The 18,880-nt window shown below is 32.5% G+C and overlaps 2 protein-coding genes across 4 annotated transcripts in view; both read right to left on the bottom strand.

Annotated features, from left to right (window-relative positions):
* LOC127709008 (antiviral innate immune response receptor RIG-I-like) overlaps positions 1-18,880 on the bottom strand; it is a 113,300-nt gene that overhangs the window by 76,000 nt on the left and 18,420 nt on the right. The gene's annotated exons all lie outside the window — the stretch shown is intronic.
* On the bottom strand, positions 9,830-18,685 carry LOC127709012 (antiviral innate immune response receptor RIG-I-like). Its single transcript, XM_052214278.1, has 6 exons — positions 18,525-18,685; positions 17,763-17,858; positions 16,169-16,359; positions 14,538-14,762; positions 11,057-11,224; positions 9,830-10,608 (listed from the first exon to the last, which is right to left on the bottom strand). Exons 3-6 carry the CDS (start codon positions 16,260-16,262, stop codon positions 10,010-10,012), a joined length of 1,086 nt encoding a protein of 361 aa, XP_052070238.1. The 5' UTR covers positions 16,263-16,359; positions 17,763-17,858; positions 18,525-18,685; the 3' UTR covers positions 9,830-10,009.

Here is an 18,880-nt window from a genome sequence, read left to right as displayed (position 1 = left end):
ACGCTCTACGGCTCATTAATTATGTATGATGAAACTCGCTTATTAATTTTCAAATTAAATATCACTGTTCATTTACAGAAATGATATGAAGCAAGACACAATGAAACACGGTGTATGAAAAATACAAGTCCATTTGTCAGTAATTTATTTTATACGCGGAAAAACATATTATTCATTCAGATATTCAGAATAATTGGGGTTTTTTTTTCTGTTGTGTCTGGAAATTCAATTTTACTTCAAAAAATGAGAATCAGGATAGAATAGTAAACCCCTCCCCATTATAAAGTACGTGGTTGTCCGCCTATAGAAAATAAGAATATTTGGACGTTTGATAGAGAAAAGGGTATATACATGATAAATAAATGTACAAACACCAAGATCTGGTACGAAGAGAGCACAACATCGTATAGTACATGTAACACAAAAACAACTATTATCCATAGGTCAAAGCACGATTTCCAATACTGTGTGAACTAATAAAGGCAACAGTAGTATACCGCTGTTCGAAACTCATAAATCGATAGAGATAAAAACAAATCCGGGTTACAAACTAAAACTGAGGGAAACGCATCAAATATAAGAGGAGAACAACGACACAACAAAAACACAACATTAGAAATGTAACACACACAGAAACGAACTATAATATAACAATGGCCATTTTCCTGACTTGGTACAGGACATTTTAAGAAAAAAAATGGTGGGTTGAACCTGGTTTTGTGGCATGCCAAACCTCCCGCTTAAATAGAAACGTCAAACACAACACCAAAACGACAACATCACATGACAGGACCACAATACAAATAAATGGGAGAACATATAGGACAAAGAAACACGAATAATAGCTAACAAAAGGTACTAGGCTTAAAATTCAATACGCCGGACGTGCGTCTCGTCCACACAAGACCATCCAGTGACGCTTAGATGAAAACAGCTTGAAAGCCAAAACAAGTACAAAGCCGAAGAGCACCGAGGACCAAAACTTCCAAAAAGTTGCGCCTAACACGGCCAGGGTTTTCTGCCTGGGACAAGAACATCCTTATTATTTAGAATAATTTATAATTTTGCAAATAGTAAATTGTATATAATGACTATATAATAGATATACATGATAAAACCTAAGTGGGGACTAACTACAGAATAAAAACGGATACATTACATAAAACAACTTAATCCAACATATAAAAATACACAGCCGAGTTAGCAAAAGCATCAACGCACAAAGTGACGTCACATTTGAAATTCTAAAAAAACACACAAAGTGACGTCACATTTGAATTTGTAAAAATATTTCCCAAAAATAAGATAGGATTAGGATTGATTCAAGATTAGATTTGTAATACTGACATTACATTTATTAATTACAATGAAAATTACAATACTTATTAATATCAAATTGTGGTAGTAATTAGATAATAATTACTACGATTGTATACTTTTTGTAATACGTTTTGCATATTCAATTTATCTCACATACTGTCTCTTTATTGTAGCGATAGATAAACAAAACTTCCCATTATTATTTTGATAGTTAAAATGGTATTTGAGTCTATATATTAAAAGGATTATTTCGTCCTAAAACATATAAAAGATGGAAAATGAAAAAAAGTAAAAATTCCAATTGGCAACAACAAACGATCACTATTAAATAAATTAAATGTTTGGTACACTTTAGTTTGCATTTTAAAGAGGTCATTATTTTATGCTTTGAAGCATATTTTATATTAACATAGTATCGTCTGGGTTGATTCTTCCAAAAAAATACCTATCGGTTTGAAAGAAAATAATTCCATATATGTATATAAATTGTTTGAATAGTAAATAGGATAAACTGTATTTGAGCAATCATTAATCATAATGAATAATTTGTAATCGGTAAATGTATGATTACTGATTACAGCTTATTACGACTACATCATGTCTTGTACACGAATTAATTTTTATTGATACTGAAATCACGATGTCTAACTTACTCACATTTAGAAAATTTGGGGGCAATCCAAAGGAGAAAATTAATAATTTAATTTATAAGTATTCGAATCATACGTAACCTTTCGTCATATTCCAAAGAATGAATATCAAAGGGGTATAGCCGCTTTACACGAACAGTATTACGATCGTTCTCTTACATGGTTTAACGACCTTTCAGCAACATTCAGGATAGTATGATTCATACATTCGCCTCATTTTTACTTTTGATCATACTCTACCCTTGTACCAATTGAAAAACATAGCCAAAACTTAATATGTGATGTTCATTATTATTCCACCCATTATTTAATATACTAGTATTTTGCACAAACAGAATAGTTGTTACCCTTGTGGGATAATAAGACAAAATTTCAAGATACTTATCTGTAAGATATTATTCTTATGAGATCGAATTCATTTTTTCAATGGACCATTTGAGAGTAAAGTCATTGATATGAATGTGAAATTAACAAATACTATTTTAATATTTCATCTTTATTTCATTTTCTAATTGATTTAATGTACCTCAATTGATTATCGAATCAAACATGTTACAAAACTATTTCTCATTGTAAGTAGTACATGAAGTCTTATAATAATTTTTATCGGTAAAATGATGTGATATCATTTTAATACAATATGTATGTGTTTAGAAATAAGGTTATAATACTTTTCAAGCGCTACATTTGGTTTCTATGTGTTCGTGGGTAAAGCGAAAAGGTTAGTGTAAGTTAAAACAGTGATCATTCCCTTATTGCTAATTAAGTCACAAAACACGGAAAAATAAGTTTTGAAGGTGTATAAAAAATATGTGCTTGTAATACATTATCCACAATTAAAAAATGATAGGACGATAATTGTGTTATTTGGCCATCTTGCATTTAATCTTGGTATGAAACAACCCATCAGAGATATTCAGCTTATAATTTTATATACAGTCGCGCGTTTCGTCTTCAGAACTCGTCTATGCGCTCGAATCGAAATAATTAGAAGTTCGAATCAAATACGAAGTTTAAGAGCCTTACGAAAACAAATATTTCAAAAAGTTGTGCCAAATAAGCCTTAAGCAATCTATACCTTGGGGCATAAACACCTTAGTGTTTCGAATAGTTGAACATTTTATAAGCAATAAATTAACAGCATTAGAATCGAACCAGTTTTTGTAGAAACTCATCAAAGATAACAGGTAGCAATAATAGTCATATTTTGGCTGTAAAACGAAAACAAAAACTATTTTTCAAGATTTAGTTGTTTCTGTTGACTGATGATTGGGCTTTCTCGGTACTAGTTGGTTCATCTCAATGTTTTACTTACAACAAAGAGTTGAGGAAAACTTACTTATAAAAGCATTTTGAAAAATAAAACAGTTACATTTGACGTCAATTTAAAATGTTTAAGTACATATATGTATTTAGAGATATTTCTGGCCGATAAAACAGGTATTTCTAATTGAGATGCATTGACATGACAAATTAAAAAAAAATATAACTCCGTACATTCTTGTTAACTTGCTAAAGATTAAATGATCAGGACAACATGGACACGTGTTGTAAAACTATGATATTTTTCTTTGTATTTTTCTCTGTGCGTTCCCATGTGATATACATTTTTATAAATCCTAATACTTTCAAATGAAATGTATATAAATTAGAGTTGTTTTTATTTTTTACAGCACTAGGCCGATACCGATGCTGGTTGACTATCATTCTCTGTTGCTATCATCAGCTCTGCAGTCAATACTTCGTTACTTACATTGTTCATGATAAATTCGTACATATTTCAAATAGGTTAGTTCCTATGCATAGCTGTCAATGAGTAAAATATGTGGGTAGTTTTCAAATGAAAGCTTAAGAACATGGGATCACTGTAGAACCCTAGTTAAAAGATTTTTTTAATGAAAAAAAATATATATACAATTAAAATAGGAAGGTATACATGCCATGTTAATAGAGTGATTAAGCCAACACATTTTCAACTTAAGTGGACCATCCTACCTGCAGGCTAAATCATGACTTTTCGTTAAGAGAAATGTTTATACTTTAATTTTGGCCTGGTCGTAGAATCAAAATATGGTGAATTTAAAAAAAAATAAATAAACACAAAATGCCCATTTTAAACGGAATTCAGACTAGCAACAGTCAGAAAATACAAGACGGAACAACAACCGACTATCAATTTTTTTTCACATAACATGTACATCTAAAGACATATTCTAAATTTTACGTTTTTTTCAACGAATCGTAGTCAATTTGGTTTTTGATTTGAAAAAAATATCGGTTGCAAGTGGCAAATATTTCACTAGCCCATTGCATTTAAAGAAAAAGTTAAATGAAGGATTTAAGGGTGATCATATATTCTAGCAATTGAGGTTATATGGGATTGTGCCTTACAGAAACACATATGGACCCACCAGAAAGAGTGGTTGTAAGGCTACTTGTACAAGCAAAGTGCATGGCAATGTTCTATTACCTGACATCAGTCATCGGTTTCTTCAGATAATGATCGGTAATTTGGATAATTTTTACATTCCATTCCAAACCAAAAGACAAAATGAAAGAGTTTGTCCTGCTTTGTTTCATAAAAGATAATGGCCAAAGTAGATACAAGTATCTTGCCTTAGAGAGGAATAAATCCTACTTTGTAAAAAAGCACTCTGATTCAAACAAAAAATTCTCTAAAACTGACATTATCAAGATGCCTAATTTCTTGATTGACAACATACATGTTATGTTTGGAGGACGCGTTTTTTAACAACAATCGGCATTCCCATGGGTACCAACTGTGCCCCTCTTTTTGCCGACTTGTTCCTTTATTCATATTAGGCTGACTTCATACAGCAACTTCTGAGGAAGAAAGAAAAGAAGTTATCAGTATCCTTTAACTTTACTCTCCGCTATATATATAGATGATGTTCTCTCATCAAATGATTCAAAATCATGTGGAATTACGCATCTATCCCATCGAACTTGAGATAAAGGATACAACGTATACAGTTAAGTTTGCCTCATATCTTGACTTAAATCTGAAAATTGATAATGAGAGTCTAATTAAAAAAAAAACTTTACAACAGAGATGATATCAGCTTCCCAATTGTGAACTGTCCATTTCTATGTAACAACATTCCAACAGCGCCTGTATACAGAGTATATATATCCAAGTTGATACAATCAAAGGCTTGTATTTCTTATCTTAGAGTTCCAAATGATAAAGTTGAAATCATCTCTTCGTAAATTTTACGGACGCCATAACGAGTTGGTTGACCGTTACGGAATATCCGTTTCAAAAGATGATAGCGGATATGTTACAAATGTTAGTACTTCAATCCCGTCCCCTTTTCACGAATGTGACCTAACAAATTAGACGTATTAACGGGTTTGTACTAACAAGAGCAACATGACAGGTGCCACATGTGGAGCATGATCTGTGTACACTTCCGGAGCACCTGATATCACCCCCAGTTTTTGGTGGGGTTCGTGTTGCCTAGTCTTTAGTTTTACTATGTTGTGTTTTTTGTATACTATTGTTTGTCTTGTCTGTTGGTCTTTTTCTTTTTTAGCCATGGCGTTGTAAGTTTATTTTTTAGTTATGTGTTTGAATGTCCATCTGGTATCTTTTGCTCTCTTTTACACCCATCAGACCCTTTCCATTAACAAATACAAGTACACGTCAAATTATGGTGGTTGTATGTTTTACCCTTGCACGTATAAACAAGGTATTGAAGGATATCTGATGCCATAGGTCCCCAAAGAAAACCGGGAGCGAACCGTTTTTTTTTTCCTTTTGACAACCAGAGTCGTTGGGAAGTCTGATCACAGGTAAAGGAATATGAGAGTTCATCCAAACTTTTGTTTGTAGCATTGCACGTAGAATGTGATGTAAAAACGAGTTTTCACATGAAGAAATTCTTCCAACATAAGCATCCTTTGTGCTGCCAAATTTCACCTTAGGTTTGTTTAGATCATCATGTAGATTCCTGAACTTTCTTTTCTGACCATACAACGAAGCGACAAATGCACGTCCATTATTAACGGCGGTTTCTTGATCTGCAGTTGAAAAGCTTATAAGAAGAATTTGACATTTTCTGCACCCCTCTGCAAAAGTTTATATATGGAAATCCTACCTAGACCGAAAAAAGATGAACTTGTGTCGCAACCTGTCAGGGCATGGAAAGCTGGCAGTAGATTACAAATTGAAGGTCCAAGTGAACGAACATTTCATGGACTGGTAAGAAACACTATCCGTCTTTTAGATTTGCAAGTATAGACAAATAATGAACACAGAGCACTAATACTTCAGTGTCAGATTGTACAATAATACGACCTTTAATTCTTTTCGAGAACATTTATCATCTGCATACTACGTATGTAAAAGTAATCGAGTGTCTGCTTCTTCCTGTGTGCTGTATAAATCAACAGAAATTGACACACCGTCATTTGAATTTTTTTAACACCTCTTGGTTATTAAAAACACGCACCAGAATTAACACTGCGTCCCTTTCTAAAGTCGACTCTTCAAAATACCACTCGCAATGCTCACCAAGTATTCTGATCAGTGATTGTTTATTTTCTGCATTACACAGACACCTTTTTCCAATCTTGAATTGCTCTCCCTTCGATAACTTGATACACTTTTTGCGCTCCAAATGACTAAATACGACAGAGTCTTTCCGCAGCCTTGATTTAATGCTTTAAATCGTAGCGATTAAAAACATCAATTACATTTCCAGCATTGGGAAAAAATGTCAGCAGAATTTTGAGGTAGCTTTGAACAAGATCATTAAATGTGCTACATTTCTTGGCGTCCATACACTGAATAATTCCCATACCATCGCGTATAAAACTGTGTGTGATTTGTCATACATTGGAAGATTGAAAGAAGAGCACATTTTCGCTTTAAGGAGGTGAATTATATCAGATTTTCAACACTTCCACATTTTATCGTCATCGTGGAACAGAGCTGAAGATATGGGTGCAACAGCTATATACGATATGTCAAAATCCTGTCTACAGTCACATCGTCCCGAACATAGGAAAGAGCTAAAGCATGTCAAAATATTGTTTCTAGGTTTATATGTGCCTTAACAAAGTCGTTACATTTTTATTTTGAGGTCCTGGTCATATCCTCGAAGGTCTTGAGATACCTCGAAATAGGCTGTAGAAAACAGTCTAATTAAAGCAGCCTTCCACAAAAAATGTAATCATTTGGTTGCCACATTCTAGAGATTTGAAAAGATAATCCGGAACATCTTTTGGGGCTTGAATCCGTTTAGAAATATTTCTCAATGATTTAGGACGTTAAATGGATCGGTCATGTTTGAATGCACATACACAATGTACCTTATCAAATCAGAGACATTTTTCTCGTCTCATGTCATTGCCGTTGCCTTGGATTCTTTTCTTCATGTTCAGTGTGTGCGTCTGTGTGTAATACCGTTTTTTTTTCTTGTCAGTCCTGTGATGATGCTACAACCTCGGAATATTTAATGACAGTTTTCTCTGTAGCCATATCACTCCAGATACCATTACAGGCTCCAGGCTTTGTGTGATTGAAAATTCATCTGACAAAAAGGCGGATTTTACCGTTTCAGTCAGATTCAACATATCCAATATGTATGCTGGCGTCCACCTAACATAGTTTTTCTGGTTGGTATTAAAAAAGTATGGCAACATTGCAGGTACCGTTTGCAAATGTAGAAGCCACAACCCATTCCGTTCAGCCCTAATGATCCGTAAAAACAATCAAAAGTTGTTGATAGTTTTCAAGAGTGTGAAGTGAATTCTTCAAACAATGGTACATATGTGCTTTAAAAACAGAAAAGAAATCTTCAATACCTTCAGTACTTTTGCATGTTCCAGCAAATGAACTGCGACAGTCAAAGAAAGCTTTCCGCACATTTGGGTCAATACTGTTTAAACGGTTTTTGTCTTTGTACCAACTGAAGAATGCTTTAAACAAAAGAGCAATGGAAACCTTATAGGTCAAAGTTAAACCTCGAATACCATCATTAAACAGTTTGCTAACAAGAATCGATCTAATCTACTGTATTTGGAGTATAAACAAGTCAACAAGTAATTATATAAGTCATAAAGCCCAGGTGATGCCCATTACTTACCAACTGTTTCTATAAAACAAGAAAGCCCATATAATCCTTCGAGTCTTATAATGTGTGATTGAAATCATATGTCATTGACATTTACACCAAATAAAAATTCAGATTTAACCTCTAATAACCTTTTATCCAAACCGGTCCAAAATGGAATAATATGTTCAGTGCTTTCTGGAAAAAATGGATTCGAATTTAAGTTCTATCTTGAAACAAGTCGCAGAAATACCAAAGACATATATCTAGGTTTGCCATTAAAACAGACAAAATCTTTCCTTAAGCATTAGAATTACAAGGAGGTCCATATCGTTCTATTGGCTTGTCGAACGTTAAGCATGTCATAAGATTGGAATTAGAATCCCCCAACGCCAAAGATCTTTATAGTCCTCGTTTTACCTTAATGGAACTTATATGGGCGTTTGATGAGTCCTTTCGATACTGAAATACAGGTCTAGTCATTGTGTGAGATGTATTTTTTACCATCGATTGTCTCCCTCCTGTAATATACTACCACTTTCTTCAAATGCAGCAATACCATAAGGTATACAGGACATGTCTTAGATTCTGCCTATGTCATAATTCTTCAAAGTAGGATGCACAAAAACCATGGGAATTTAGATTTTTAATAGATTGTTTGTGCCGAACTCAATTGTAATGCCAAACAAAGATGAAATGGGGTAAAAAGATTTTTGTTTTAAGCAAAAATGCATTCTCATATTGCCACGACCTTAAACATTTTTGTCGGCAGGAAGTTCAGAAGCATTATCATCACTATTTTCAAGATATATCATCAATTATCAACAACAAACATTTCATTAGTAAGCAAGGAGTGTGTTGTGTTGAATATGCCAAAGATATTTCAAATGGAAGTTTCATTTGATATTTGAAAGGACTGCATTTGACTACGAAGTATTGAAGCAGCTACGTGCAATGTTTGATCTTCACTTAAAGTTGCTTTCTCAACCTCTGTGTCAATTTCGGACAGTTTCCATTCAGATTTTAGAGGGATAGCTGCTTGGATGGCTTCAGAAATCGTATATGAACTACTGAACATTATATTATATCTACCTTGACCCATTCTGTGCTTGAGTAACATTTGATTTTCCATAATGTTTTTTTCTAACCTACGCTGTAATTTGACAGTAGTGCACTTAGTTTTCAAATCATGAGGTAGAAAGAAACAGAATTTTCCAAACGAAAAGACATGAAAAAGGCTTATGTGTGAAGAAGCAAGGCTTCGTTCGTGTCATTAACTAGGCAACGAAAAGCCTCATCATGTTCAGAAATATCTTACTCATCCATTTATTCTTCTTTACCATACCCATCGTGGAGTCTGCGGTACATGTTATCTTTCTTGAATTTACAGCATTGATAAAGTTGTACTTCCCTTTTGCAGTTAGAGAGAGGGCAGTTTTTCACATTTGAAATATGACATATAATGCAACAATTCCAGTTGTTTGAATCACGGCTTATTTTTGCTCGCGAAGAAGTAAGCTTCATTAGACTACTAAAAGTAGACATAATCCGGGAATAAACCCTATCCGCTTCATCTGAATGATGATTTTATCTATTATTTGCATATTTGTTATTAGTGAGAGATTTTAATAAAAATATCAAAATGATATCTTCAAGTAGGTCAACCATACTATGTCATACTAATTGTAGGATTTATTGACATTTCAAGACATTGTTTTTTTGTTTGTTTTTTTTTTTTTTTTATCTCAAAAACGTTAATAGATAGGTATAAACGAGTCAGGAACTTTGGAGGCTCTTATTCAATTTACACACGGCAGTGTGTGTTTATACATTGAACAAGAAAGTTTGTACAAATATGTTTTTAATATTATTTTACTAGAACAAAACTCAGCGACCGCATGTTTTACTTTAAATTCAGGAGATAGATGATGATAAGCCTGAGTTTCGGCCGCATTCTAATCATAATTTATATAAGTCCATGTCGACGTCAGACATCTCATCGATTGTAAACGGTATGTCATTCCATCTCCGACAATCTATGAATTTATCATTTCCAATGTCAAACACTTTAGTGTTTTCTTGTGACAAGGCAAGTATTTCACATTCTTGGTAAATAAAAATAGAGCCCCAGTCATGCCCGCACTCAAGACCATGTGCCTTACAACGCTTATCCCAACCGTCGATTATTCTCTTTCTCTTTTTTGGTAATTCTTTTTGATCAACTCGTCTCAGTACTTCTTTATCTAAAACGATATAGAATTTCTCATTAACGTGTCGCATAAAATTTCCATGAGTTATTAAAAATCCGCAATATTTACAATGGACTGAATATAACGCTGGCCGACGCTGTTTGATTTTTAAAGTTTTAGAGTTTCTTTCTATCTCTTCCCTCTGGTAAATATCTTGCTCAGCAGTGGATATGTCAATATCAAATTGACAGAATTCTTCAATGGCTTTCGTCATTAAGTACTGTCTCTTGATATTTTTCTCCTCTAATTCAAATTCCCCTAACGTACCAACATGGATTTCTTTGCCCTCATCAATTTGGCGAACTCGCCCTACAAAAATAAGTTATGTTTCTATAGTTTTATTAAGTAAATGGTTAAAAACATAGATACATAGAGTTCTTCTTATAGATACATGAAATCTGAAGATAGTTTTGGCATGATGTAAAGTTTAAACTTAAACAAAAATGAAAAATAATTTTATGATGCTAGGCTAAGAACAGGTTACGCACGATGAAAATTAGCACAAGTATTTGTAAGTACGATTTTATAATAAATACTTAATTTAAATATTCATTTTGGATTTTTTAATAGATAGCGACATAACAAGTGACTTTATGCACTCAAACATGTAAAATGTCAACGAGATTATTACCCTAATAGTTTTTTATCAAAATTCTCTCTGAAGTTTTCTTTCTTTGCTTTTCCATTCGACTTAGTTGAACCTCAATTTTGTTAACCTCTTAATTTTAAAAATAATAAGTAACAGATAAATATTTACCTCGCATTTGCAAGCTGCTTATTTCATTTGCTCGAAACCTGTAACGTATCATCAAGTTACATAGTGGAATATCCAATCCCTCAGAAGCAACCGACGTTGCAACAACACATAAGTGTTCACCATTTCTGAAATTTTCCAAGACAGCCATCTGTTGATCAGTTGGAAGGCCTTTTAAATATATATAAAAAAAATCAAAGTGGTAAATATTGTCTTTGAATTGGGCATTTTAGTTGTTGCAAAGGAAAAGAAAAAGCTAAGTGACAGAACATATTAAAAAGTGGCACATATATTACTTTTACTGTTAAGTCTGTTTTTTTGTGATTTACATTTGACGTGACTCAGTACTTATGTATCCCGTCATACTTTGAACCACACAATTATTTTATTTATTAATATTACTTTTACTGTTAAGTCTGTTTTTGTGATATCCATTTTACGTGACTCTGTATTTATGTATCCCGTCATATTTTGAACGACAAAATTATTTTATGTCTACCTGTGCGAATTTCAAACGCGCAATTTTACGCCAGTACTTAAAACCTTCCATCCTTTATGGGTGGATTTTACATAGATAAATAAAATCGTATAATATAAGCAAAATGAGGATGTTAAATTTGATGTATGCCTTTTTGTGCTTCTTCGTTACATTTGTTTGTTTTTATAGTGATTAAGATGATAACACAATGTTAACTGCTGTACCCCTATTTTTGACATTTTTAACTATTGTGTCTGTTTGTTTTGTCACGCATCGTTGTCAATATAATGGAATTTGATGCGACTGTCATACAAGTGAGAGGTTTAGCTAGCTATAAAACCAGGTTCAATCCACCATTTTCTACATAAGAAAATGCCTGTACCAAGTCAGGAATATGACAGTTGTTATCCATTCGTTTGATGTGTTTGAGCTTTTGATTTTGCCATTTGATTATGACTTATATCTAGAAATTGACTATGCGGGTCGGTTGAAAATAAAACTTTACGACAAAAGAGATGATTTCAGCTTCCCAATTGTGGATTTTCATTTTTAAACCAAGAGTTCAAAATGGTGAAGTTGAAATCATCACTTTGTAAATTTTACGGACGCTATCACGAGTTGGTTGACCGTTATGGAATATCCGTTTCACAGATGATATCGGATATGTTCCTTATGTCGTAACTACAATCCCGTTCCCTTTTCACGAATGTGGCCTACCGAATTAGACTATTTACCCCTATTTGTGACATTTTTACCTGTTTTTGTTTGTTTTGTTCACACATCGTTGTCAATATAATGGAATTTGATGCGACTTTCATACAAGTGAGAGGTTTAGCTAGCTTTAAAACCAGGTTCAATCCACCATTTTCTACATAAGAAAATGCCTGTACCAAGTCAGGAATATGACAGTTGTTATCCATTCGTTTGATGTGTTTGACCTTTTGATTTTGCCATTTGATTGGGGACTTTCCTTTTTGAATTTTCCTCGGAGTTCAGTATTTTCGTGATTTTACTTTATGCATAATCGATTATTCGGTTCCTTACAATACGTAAATCTGCGTGGGTGTATCTCACAGTAAAAGTGATTATGCCTTATAGAGGAAAAGACATAAGCGATTAAATTTATGCATTCTTTACTCACAAGGAAGTATCAAACGTATAATGAATTAGTGATGGACTTTTGAACGTGGTTCAAATTGCGTTATCTCTCCTTTACCACAATAAATATCGATACAAAAGTAATTAATCAATAAACAATTGCCATATTTTTGCCAGATACGTCAGGCATTTCGAAACTATGATAGAAAGTAAACAAAACACCACTATAGTCATGTTGGAGGGATTGGGTTTCGTTAACTCAAGACTTTTCAACTCGAATTAAAGCATGCCTAAAATGATTATAGATTAAAAATAATAATTCGAAAGGTGTGTACCGAATGTCGCTTAGTCCATCTTTGTCTAGTAAAGGACACTCTTTTCTATTGTGATAAATGTTATGACACAGTAAATCAGTGAATGTACAAAAGTGACATATCAATGATAAATCATGTCAACAGAGGAATGTTGATAACTAGACTGGTTATTCCATCAATTACAAAAGCAGTGGCATCCATCCAGTGGTTGTAAAAAAAAACATCATCAATAATACTAGAATATCAATTTTCTATGCCAGACGCGCGTTCCTAAACAAGACTCACCAGAGGACTTCGAATCAAAACAGAAGTGAGACCAGATCAATTAAAGAATTGAAGAAAATTAAAAACAAAAGATGAAAAAATTAGCAATAATCTGGCTAATGCCATCAGTGTTTGGGGAAGAAAAACCCGTTTGCATTCATTTTGAATGATTAAAAAAGTTTTATTCACAGTAAGTACAACAACGATGGCTATCAATATTATTTCATGTGAACAGAAGCGTGATGACTACTGGGCTGGTTATACCTTCATTAAATCTCATAAAAAATACCAGTATTAAAAAGTATAACAAAAAATAAAACAAAACAAAAAAAAACTAAAAAACCGAACCACAAAGTACTTCCAAAAAGTTGAACTCCATAAAAAGCTTACAAAATGAAACGTTATCCGCCCAAAAGAACGAGTGAAAAATAACTTTCATATTCTGCACTTGGTACAGACATTTGCCAAAAAAAAGGTGGTTAGACAAGGTTTTATTGCTAGCATAACATCCAACTTGTATACAAATTTTGTAGACAATCATTGTAAACTAAAAGAACAAATTTACAAACAAACGTAGAAATTGGATCCAGATAACGTTGAATAAATGTTGAATTGAAATGACTTATAAAAATTTAAATAATTCGTTAAATCACGCTTTTTTGTTAATTTGCCAGCCGTGAGCAAGCATCAACCCTAGTGATCTAATGCATTTGATTATATATATATATATATATATATATATATATACATATATATATATATATATATATATATAAAAACTTTTTAGTTTAAAATGTTTAAGGTTGACGATTATTTTTCAAGGGCGTTTTATTTGATTATATTCAATAATGATTGCCTAAAAGTTATTTGCTCAAAACCAAATTGCTAGTATTTCATGTATATTTAGGATAAGAATAAATTCAACAATATATTCAAAAGGTAGATTCTGCAAATTTAATATATAGTCTGGCATTTCAAAATCTACTATTAAATGAAGGAGGCAGGCATTTCGTAACGGGCCACACACAGAACCTTCAACGAGTTGTTTTAAGTGATTTGGCAACTTTAGTAACGGGAAGAGAGCATGAAAATTCCCTACAGCAGATAACATACTTGAAGTTCATATTCTGACTAAACATATATTGCATTCAAACATCCAGCCCAGTCAAACGACCACTCTCTCTTGCAAAGGTTTAAAACATTTGTAAACTAATGTCGGGTTGATTCACTAGTAATGCCAGATGAGAGAAAAGAAGTGATGACCACATGAGTATTTTGTTACCCTTATTTACTTATGATCATAGAAACATAAACCATAAATGACTTTTACCTCCTTGAGTTATACATTTGTGTGATCCTGTCAGGTATGTGCTTCGGAGATAACCAGGCAATATATCCTTAAGAGCTATTGCTGTGGCTCTTGTTTTAACAAATATTAGAAATCTTGATTCTTCTTTGCGTTTTCTATATTCGCTCTCTAATAATTCAATAACTTCTTTAACATCAGGGTTTCTTTCGATATTTCTTCCAATTTCCCGGATATCGACAAAAACGTCTGTCAGAAATTAAGATTTATACTCAAATTAGTTTTTAATACTCATAAACCCAAAACCCCGAAAAAAAATAAATTTATTAAACATGGCGACATATAACTCAGTTCAACAACTTCCATTGGTCTCTGGTAGATATTTGCGCTATAAGCAATCATATCACATACCTTGATTTTTACATATTTCAAGCTTTGCATACAGTCTATTTCGTATAATGATTATTGTTTCACCTCCAATCCAGAAAATATCTCATAAAACATATCATTTAGCCTGTAGTTATGGTAGTATGCACAGTTAGATTGAGATTTATCTCATTGGCACTCATACCACATCTTTGTATTATTTCTATTAATCAGTTCATTTATGTCATACAGAAGTGACAGTTATTTTACCAATACAAAATGTCAATAAAGCAATACTGTTGTTTTCATTGCTTTTTTAATAAATACGATAATGATTATTTGCAGTAGTTAATTACCTAAATAAACTCGTATTGAATGATCAATTAAGATGTAGATACTATTTGAGATTTTGTTTTTTTAAATATCAGAAATTTAAAGAAAGCAGATAATTTGAAACTTACGTAAATGACTGATTGTTTCATGTATATCATAAACCCTTTTTATTACCTTTTAGTTTATTGACAATTTCAGTCTCCTCTTTCGTTTTTGCATTTTGACTTGCAGCGGACTCAACTGCGTATCCTTGTGTAATAACATTACAAACTTGATTAATCTCCAACAATGAATTTACTTCAAGACATTCTGTGTATAGCTTAAAAAGATAACGAACATACCAAAAGGGCAATAAAAACAAAAAACGTATGTCGAAACATAAAAACAATATTCAATTACACCACCCCCTAAAAAAGTAACAACAAAAACACGCAATTCGAAAACACATAACATAAAACAAAAAAGATGTCAAACAAACTGGGGAAATTCGGACGATTTGCCAATAATTCAGCAGTTCCTGTTGCATCAATCTCAGCCGTAATTTTTTTTACTGTTAACTCTCACTGTTTAGTCATATCAGATGATTTGTATCAATATATTGGCAAATTGCCCCATGACATATAAAAGTTTATGGCTCAATGTCGGATGAAAAATCGCTTTAATCATACTTGACCTAATGTGAATGTAGGAGATGAAAACATTCTTCTAAGACCAAAGTAATGACCAGAGTCACTGGTAGATACAACACAGACAAATTACAAGAACATAGGTAGAAACAATCACAAAAAGTAACACCGACTGTGATGGAAAAGTAGTTCCGTCGTATGCCCAAGCAATTATGTACGTTCATTCATCACCTATGAAAATCTACTAAAAAATATCTACCCATTTGATTTCTTATATCTAAAGAATAAACTAGTAATGAAAAATCAATATTATTAAATGTTTCTCTGTACCTCTAAGTGTCTGAAACATGCATGTAGTAGCCTTGGTACAGCTGGATCTTTGTGTAATACATGTTCTACTGCATCTTTGGTTTTTACAGTCCATTGGATGTAACGGATTTCGGTCCTTTCTTTCGGGAGATTACTTAATGCTTCATACAGGTCTCGACAATCATCCATGTGCTCGATAAGAAAGTTTGAGACTTGAAAAAAATATGTAAAAGAACTATAATTATAGGAGTTACTGAATTTTATAAACAAGTGATCAGTTTATGCATTGTTGGTAAAATTCGTTGGTTACGGACCTACCCCTTTTCCATTAACATGATTAAGAAAAAAAATATCTTCAACATAAATTTATTTTCCCTTTAAATGTTCTTGTTCCTACCCATACAATCCACACCAACTGTAGTTTATGCGTCCTGTTATTCTTCCTTTATTTTCAACAAGCATAAGGAAATATCCTGGATATAATTATAATGAAAAGTCTGTTGCTCATCTCGGGCATATTTCATGAACGACATTTCCATAAATATCATACAAAGTGAGGACATTTATAAAATATAAACACATGTTAACCTTTTCGTTTCTGTATAGAATTGTACGATCAACAACCGAATTATGAAGGAATGTCTGATTATCACTCTTCAGTTGATCAAACTTTTGTTACGTCTGATCCTGATTATTGCTCAATCTTTTTTAGAATAGTTCGCCTCTCTTGTATAGCGAATTTAGAAAATAAAATAGGTCGAAGATACCAAAAGAACATGTCAAAGAGAAATAGACATCGTAATAGCTAAAACAAAAAAACGAAAATAAAAAATCAACCCTCAAAACACCACACACAAAACTAGACTAAGCAACACGAACCCCATCAAATATTGGGTGTGATCTCAGTTGGGAGTATTTAGTTGACTCAAACTAATGTCACCCTTTACATTATTTAAGTGTAGTCTACTAAGAAACGAATTAAAACGAAATTCTTATTTATTGATTGAAACAACAATAAACACATAGTTGGTGGTTGTGTAATTTTACTGTTTTCAGTACATTTAACAATTATATATATTTTTTGTTAATAACCTTTGGATTTTTGCATCGATCACCACTGAAGAGACATTTATTATCGAAATACACATCTGATGCAGTAAAATTTGTTAAATAAATGTTATTAAGATATGAAGCTATGAGATATCACCTCCAAATGAAACCCCCGAATTAACTCTATTGAGCGATTAAAGGGTCTGTCACTGCAGTTAAAAATATATAAGTGGTTTTGGAAGGGGATCATAACAGTTTTGATATCTTTAAAAATGACGATATATAAGAAGACGGGACACGTCCAATGAGATAAGTATATGAAGTTCTGTAAGGTAAATGCCAATGTCTAGTAACTATAATTGCGTCTTCATAAATAAAACAATAAAAAAAAAACAGATAAACAGTGACTTGAGTTAACAAATATTTTTCAATCCGAATTATAACATTTGAGTTTATGACTTTTTATCAAAAGAAATTTGTTTATTGCAATACCGATAAACAGAAATTTGACATTCAACGTTTGTAAGGCTACTTATTACATGTATCTCTTACAATATGAATATACCTTTCCGACAATTGAACATATTTTCCACAAAATCCATTGCTCTCATGATTATTTTCTTCAAAGGATCGTCTTGGCGTGGATTCGAAGTAATTAATACTGGAAGAAAAAAAATATTTGTTTTCTTTTGCCTGCCATATATACTGAATTTCCTTTCTTTTTCATTGTTAGCAATAAAGCGGACTATTTAATGTTCCATGTAACATAAGATAGGGTCAACCAACAAATTATATGGAAAATGCTTTGAATACAATATATTGCAATTGAAAAATGCTTTTTTTTTCATATAATATGTTTCATTTTTCAAATAAGCTTGTTTTTCACCATATATATATATCAATGCTATAATGATTACATTCATTGAATACATTGATGTACACTTTTCGAGTAGCTAAAAAGGTCCTTGTGATAACATTTCGACCAAACAATAAGGAAACAGGAAGTAGTAATATTTGATTATATAAGCATACTAAGTACATTTAACAAAACTTACTGGTATATTGTTTAGAAACTTATTTGTGTCCTGTGTCCAACAAGTTTTCTAAAAAAAAATTATTAGATCCGCTTACTACCAAATGTTTGTAAAAGTCCTCGATAGTAAACGTTTGGAAGTTTATAAATCGAAAAGACCTTCATAGAACAACCATTACTGACAAAGGGAAACAGTTGTCTGAGTGATTTGCTACTTTAGTTTCAGTACATATCTTACTTACATAAATTACAAACAAAATGTATCATTTAAATAATATATTCAAGTTCTCTTACTTTTTTCAGGAATAGTTGTGTACTTCAGGAGTTCTTTTTTTTTAGTTTGACAATAGACAGCTTTGAAACCGCTAAATTTGTCATCACGTTTCGTAAGTGATGTTTGGCAGATAGTACATCTGTTGCCTTGTTTGTGCCTGGCGATGCTGTTAAACCCAATATCTTCAAATAATCAAGCATATAGATAAAAATAAACGGAGTTTCTTAATATAGTATTGTAATGCTCATATTGTTTATGTTTCCAAGCATTTGATTAAGGTATAACATGTTCGAAGCAACTATGTAGGGCATATTTTTATCCCGTTTTCTTGAGCCGAATAGCACATATATTTTTAACGGAAAAGAATTGTGTTTTA

This window comes from Mytilus californianus, unplaced genomic scaffold (genome assembly GCF_021869535.1).
Source record: "Mytilus californianus isolate M0D057914Y unplaced genomic scaffold, xbMytCali1.0.p SCAF_7, whole genome shotgun sequence".
NCBI lineage: Eukaryota > Metazoa > Mollusca > Bivalvia > Mytilida > Mytilidae > Mytilus > Mytilus californianus.
The sequence above is the reverse complement of the archived record's forward strand: the minus strand, read 5'-3'. Positions and strand labels throughout refer to the sequence as shown.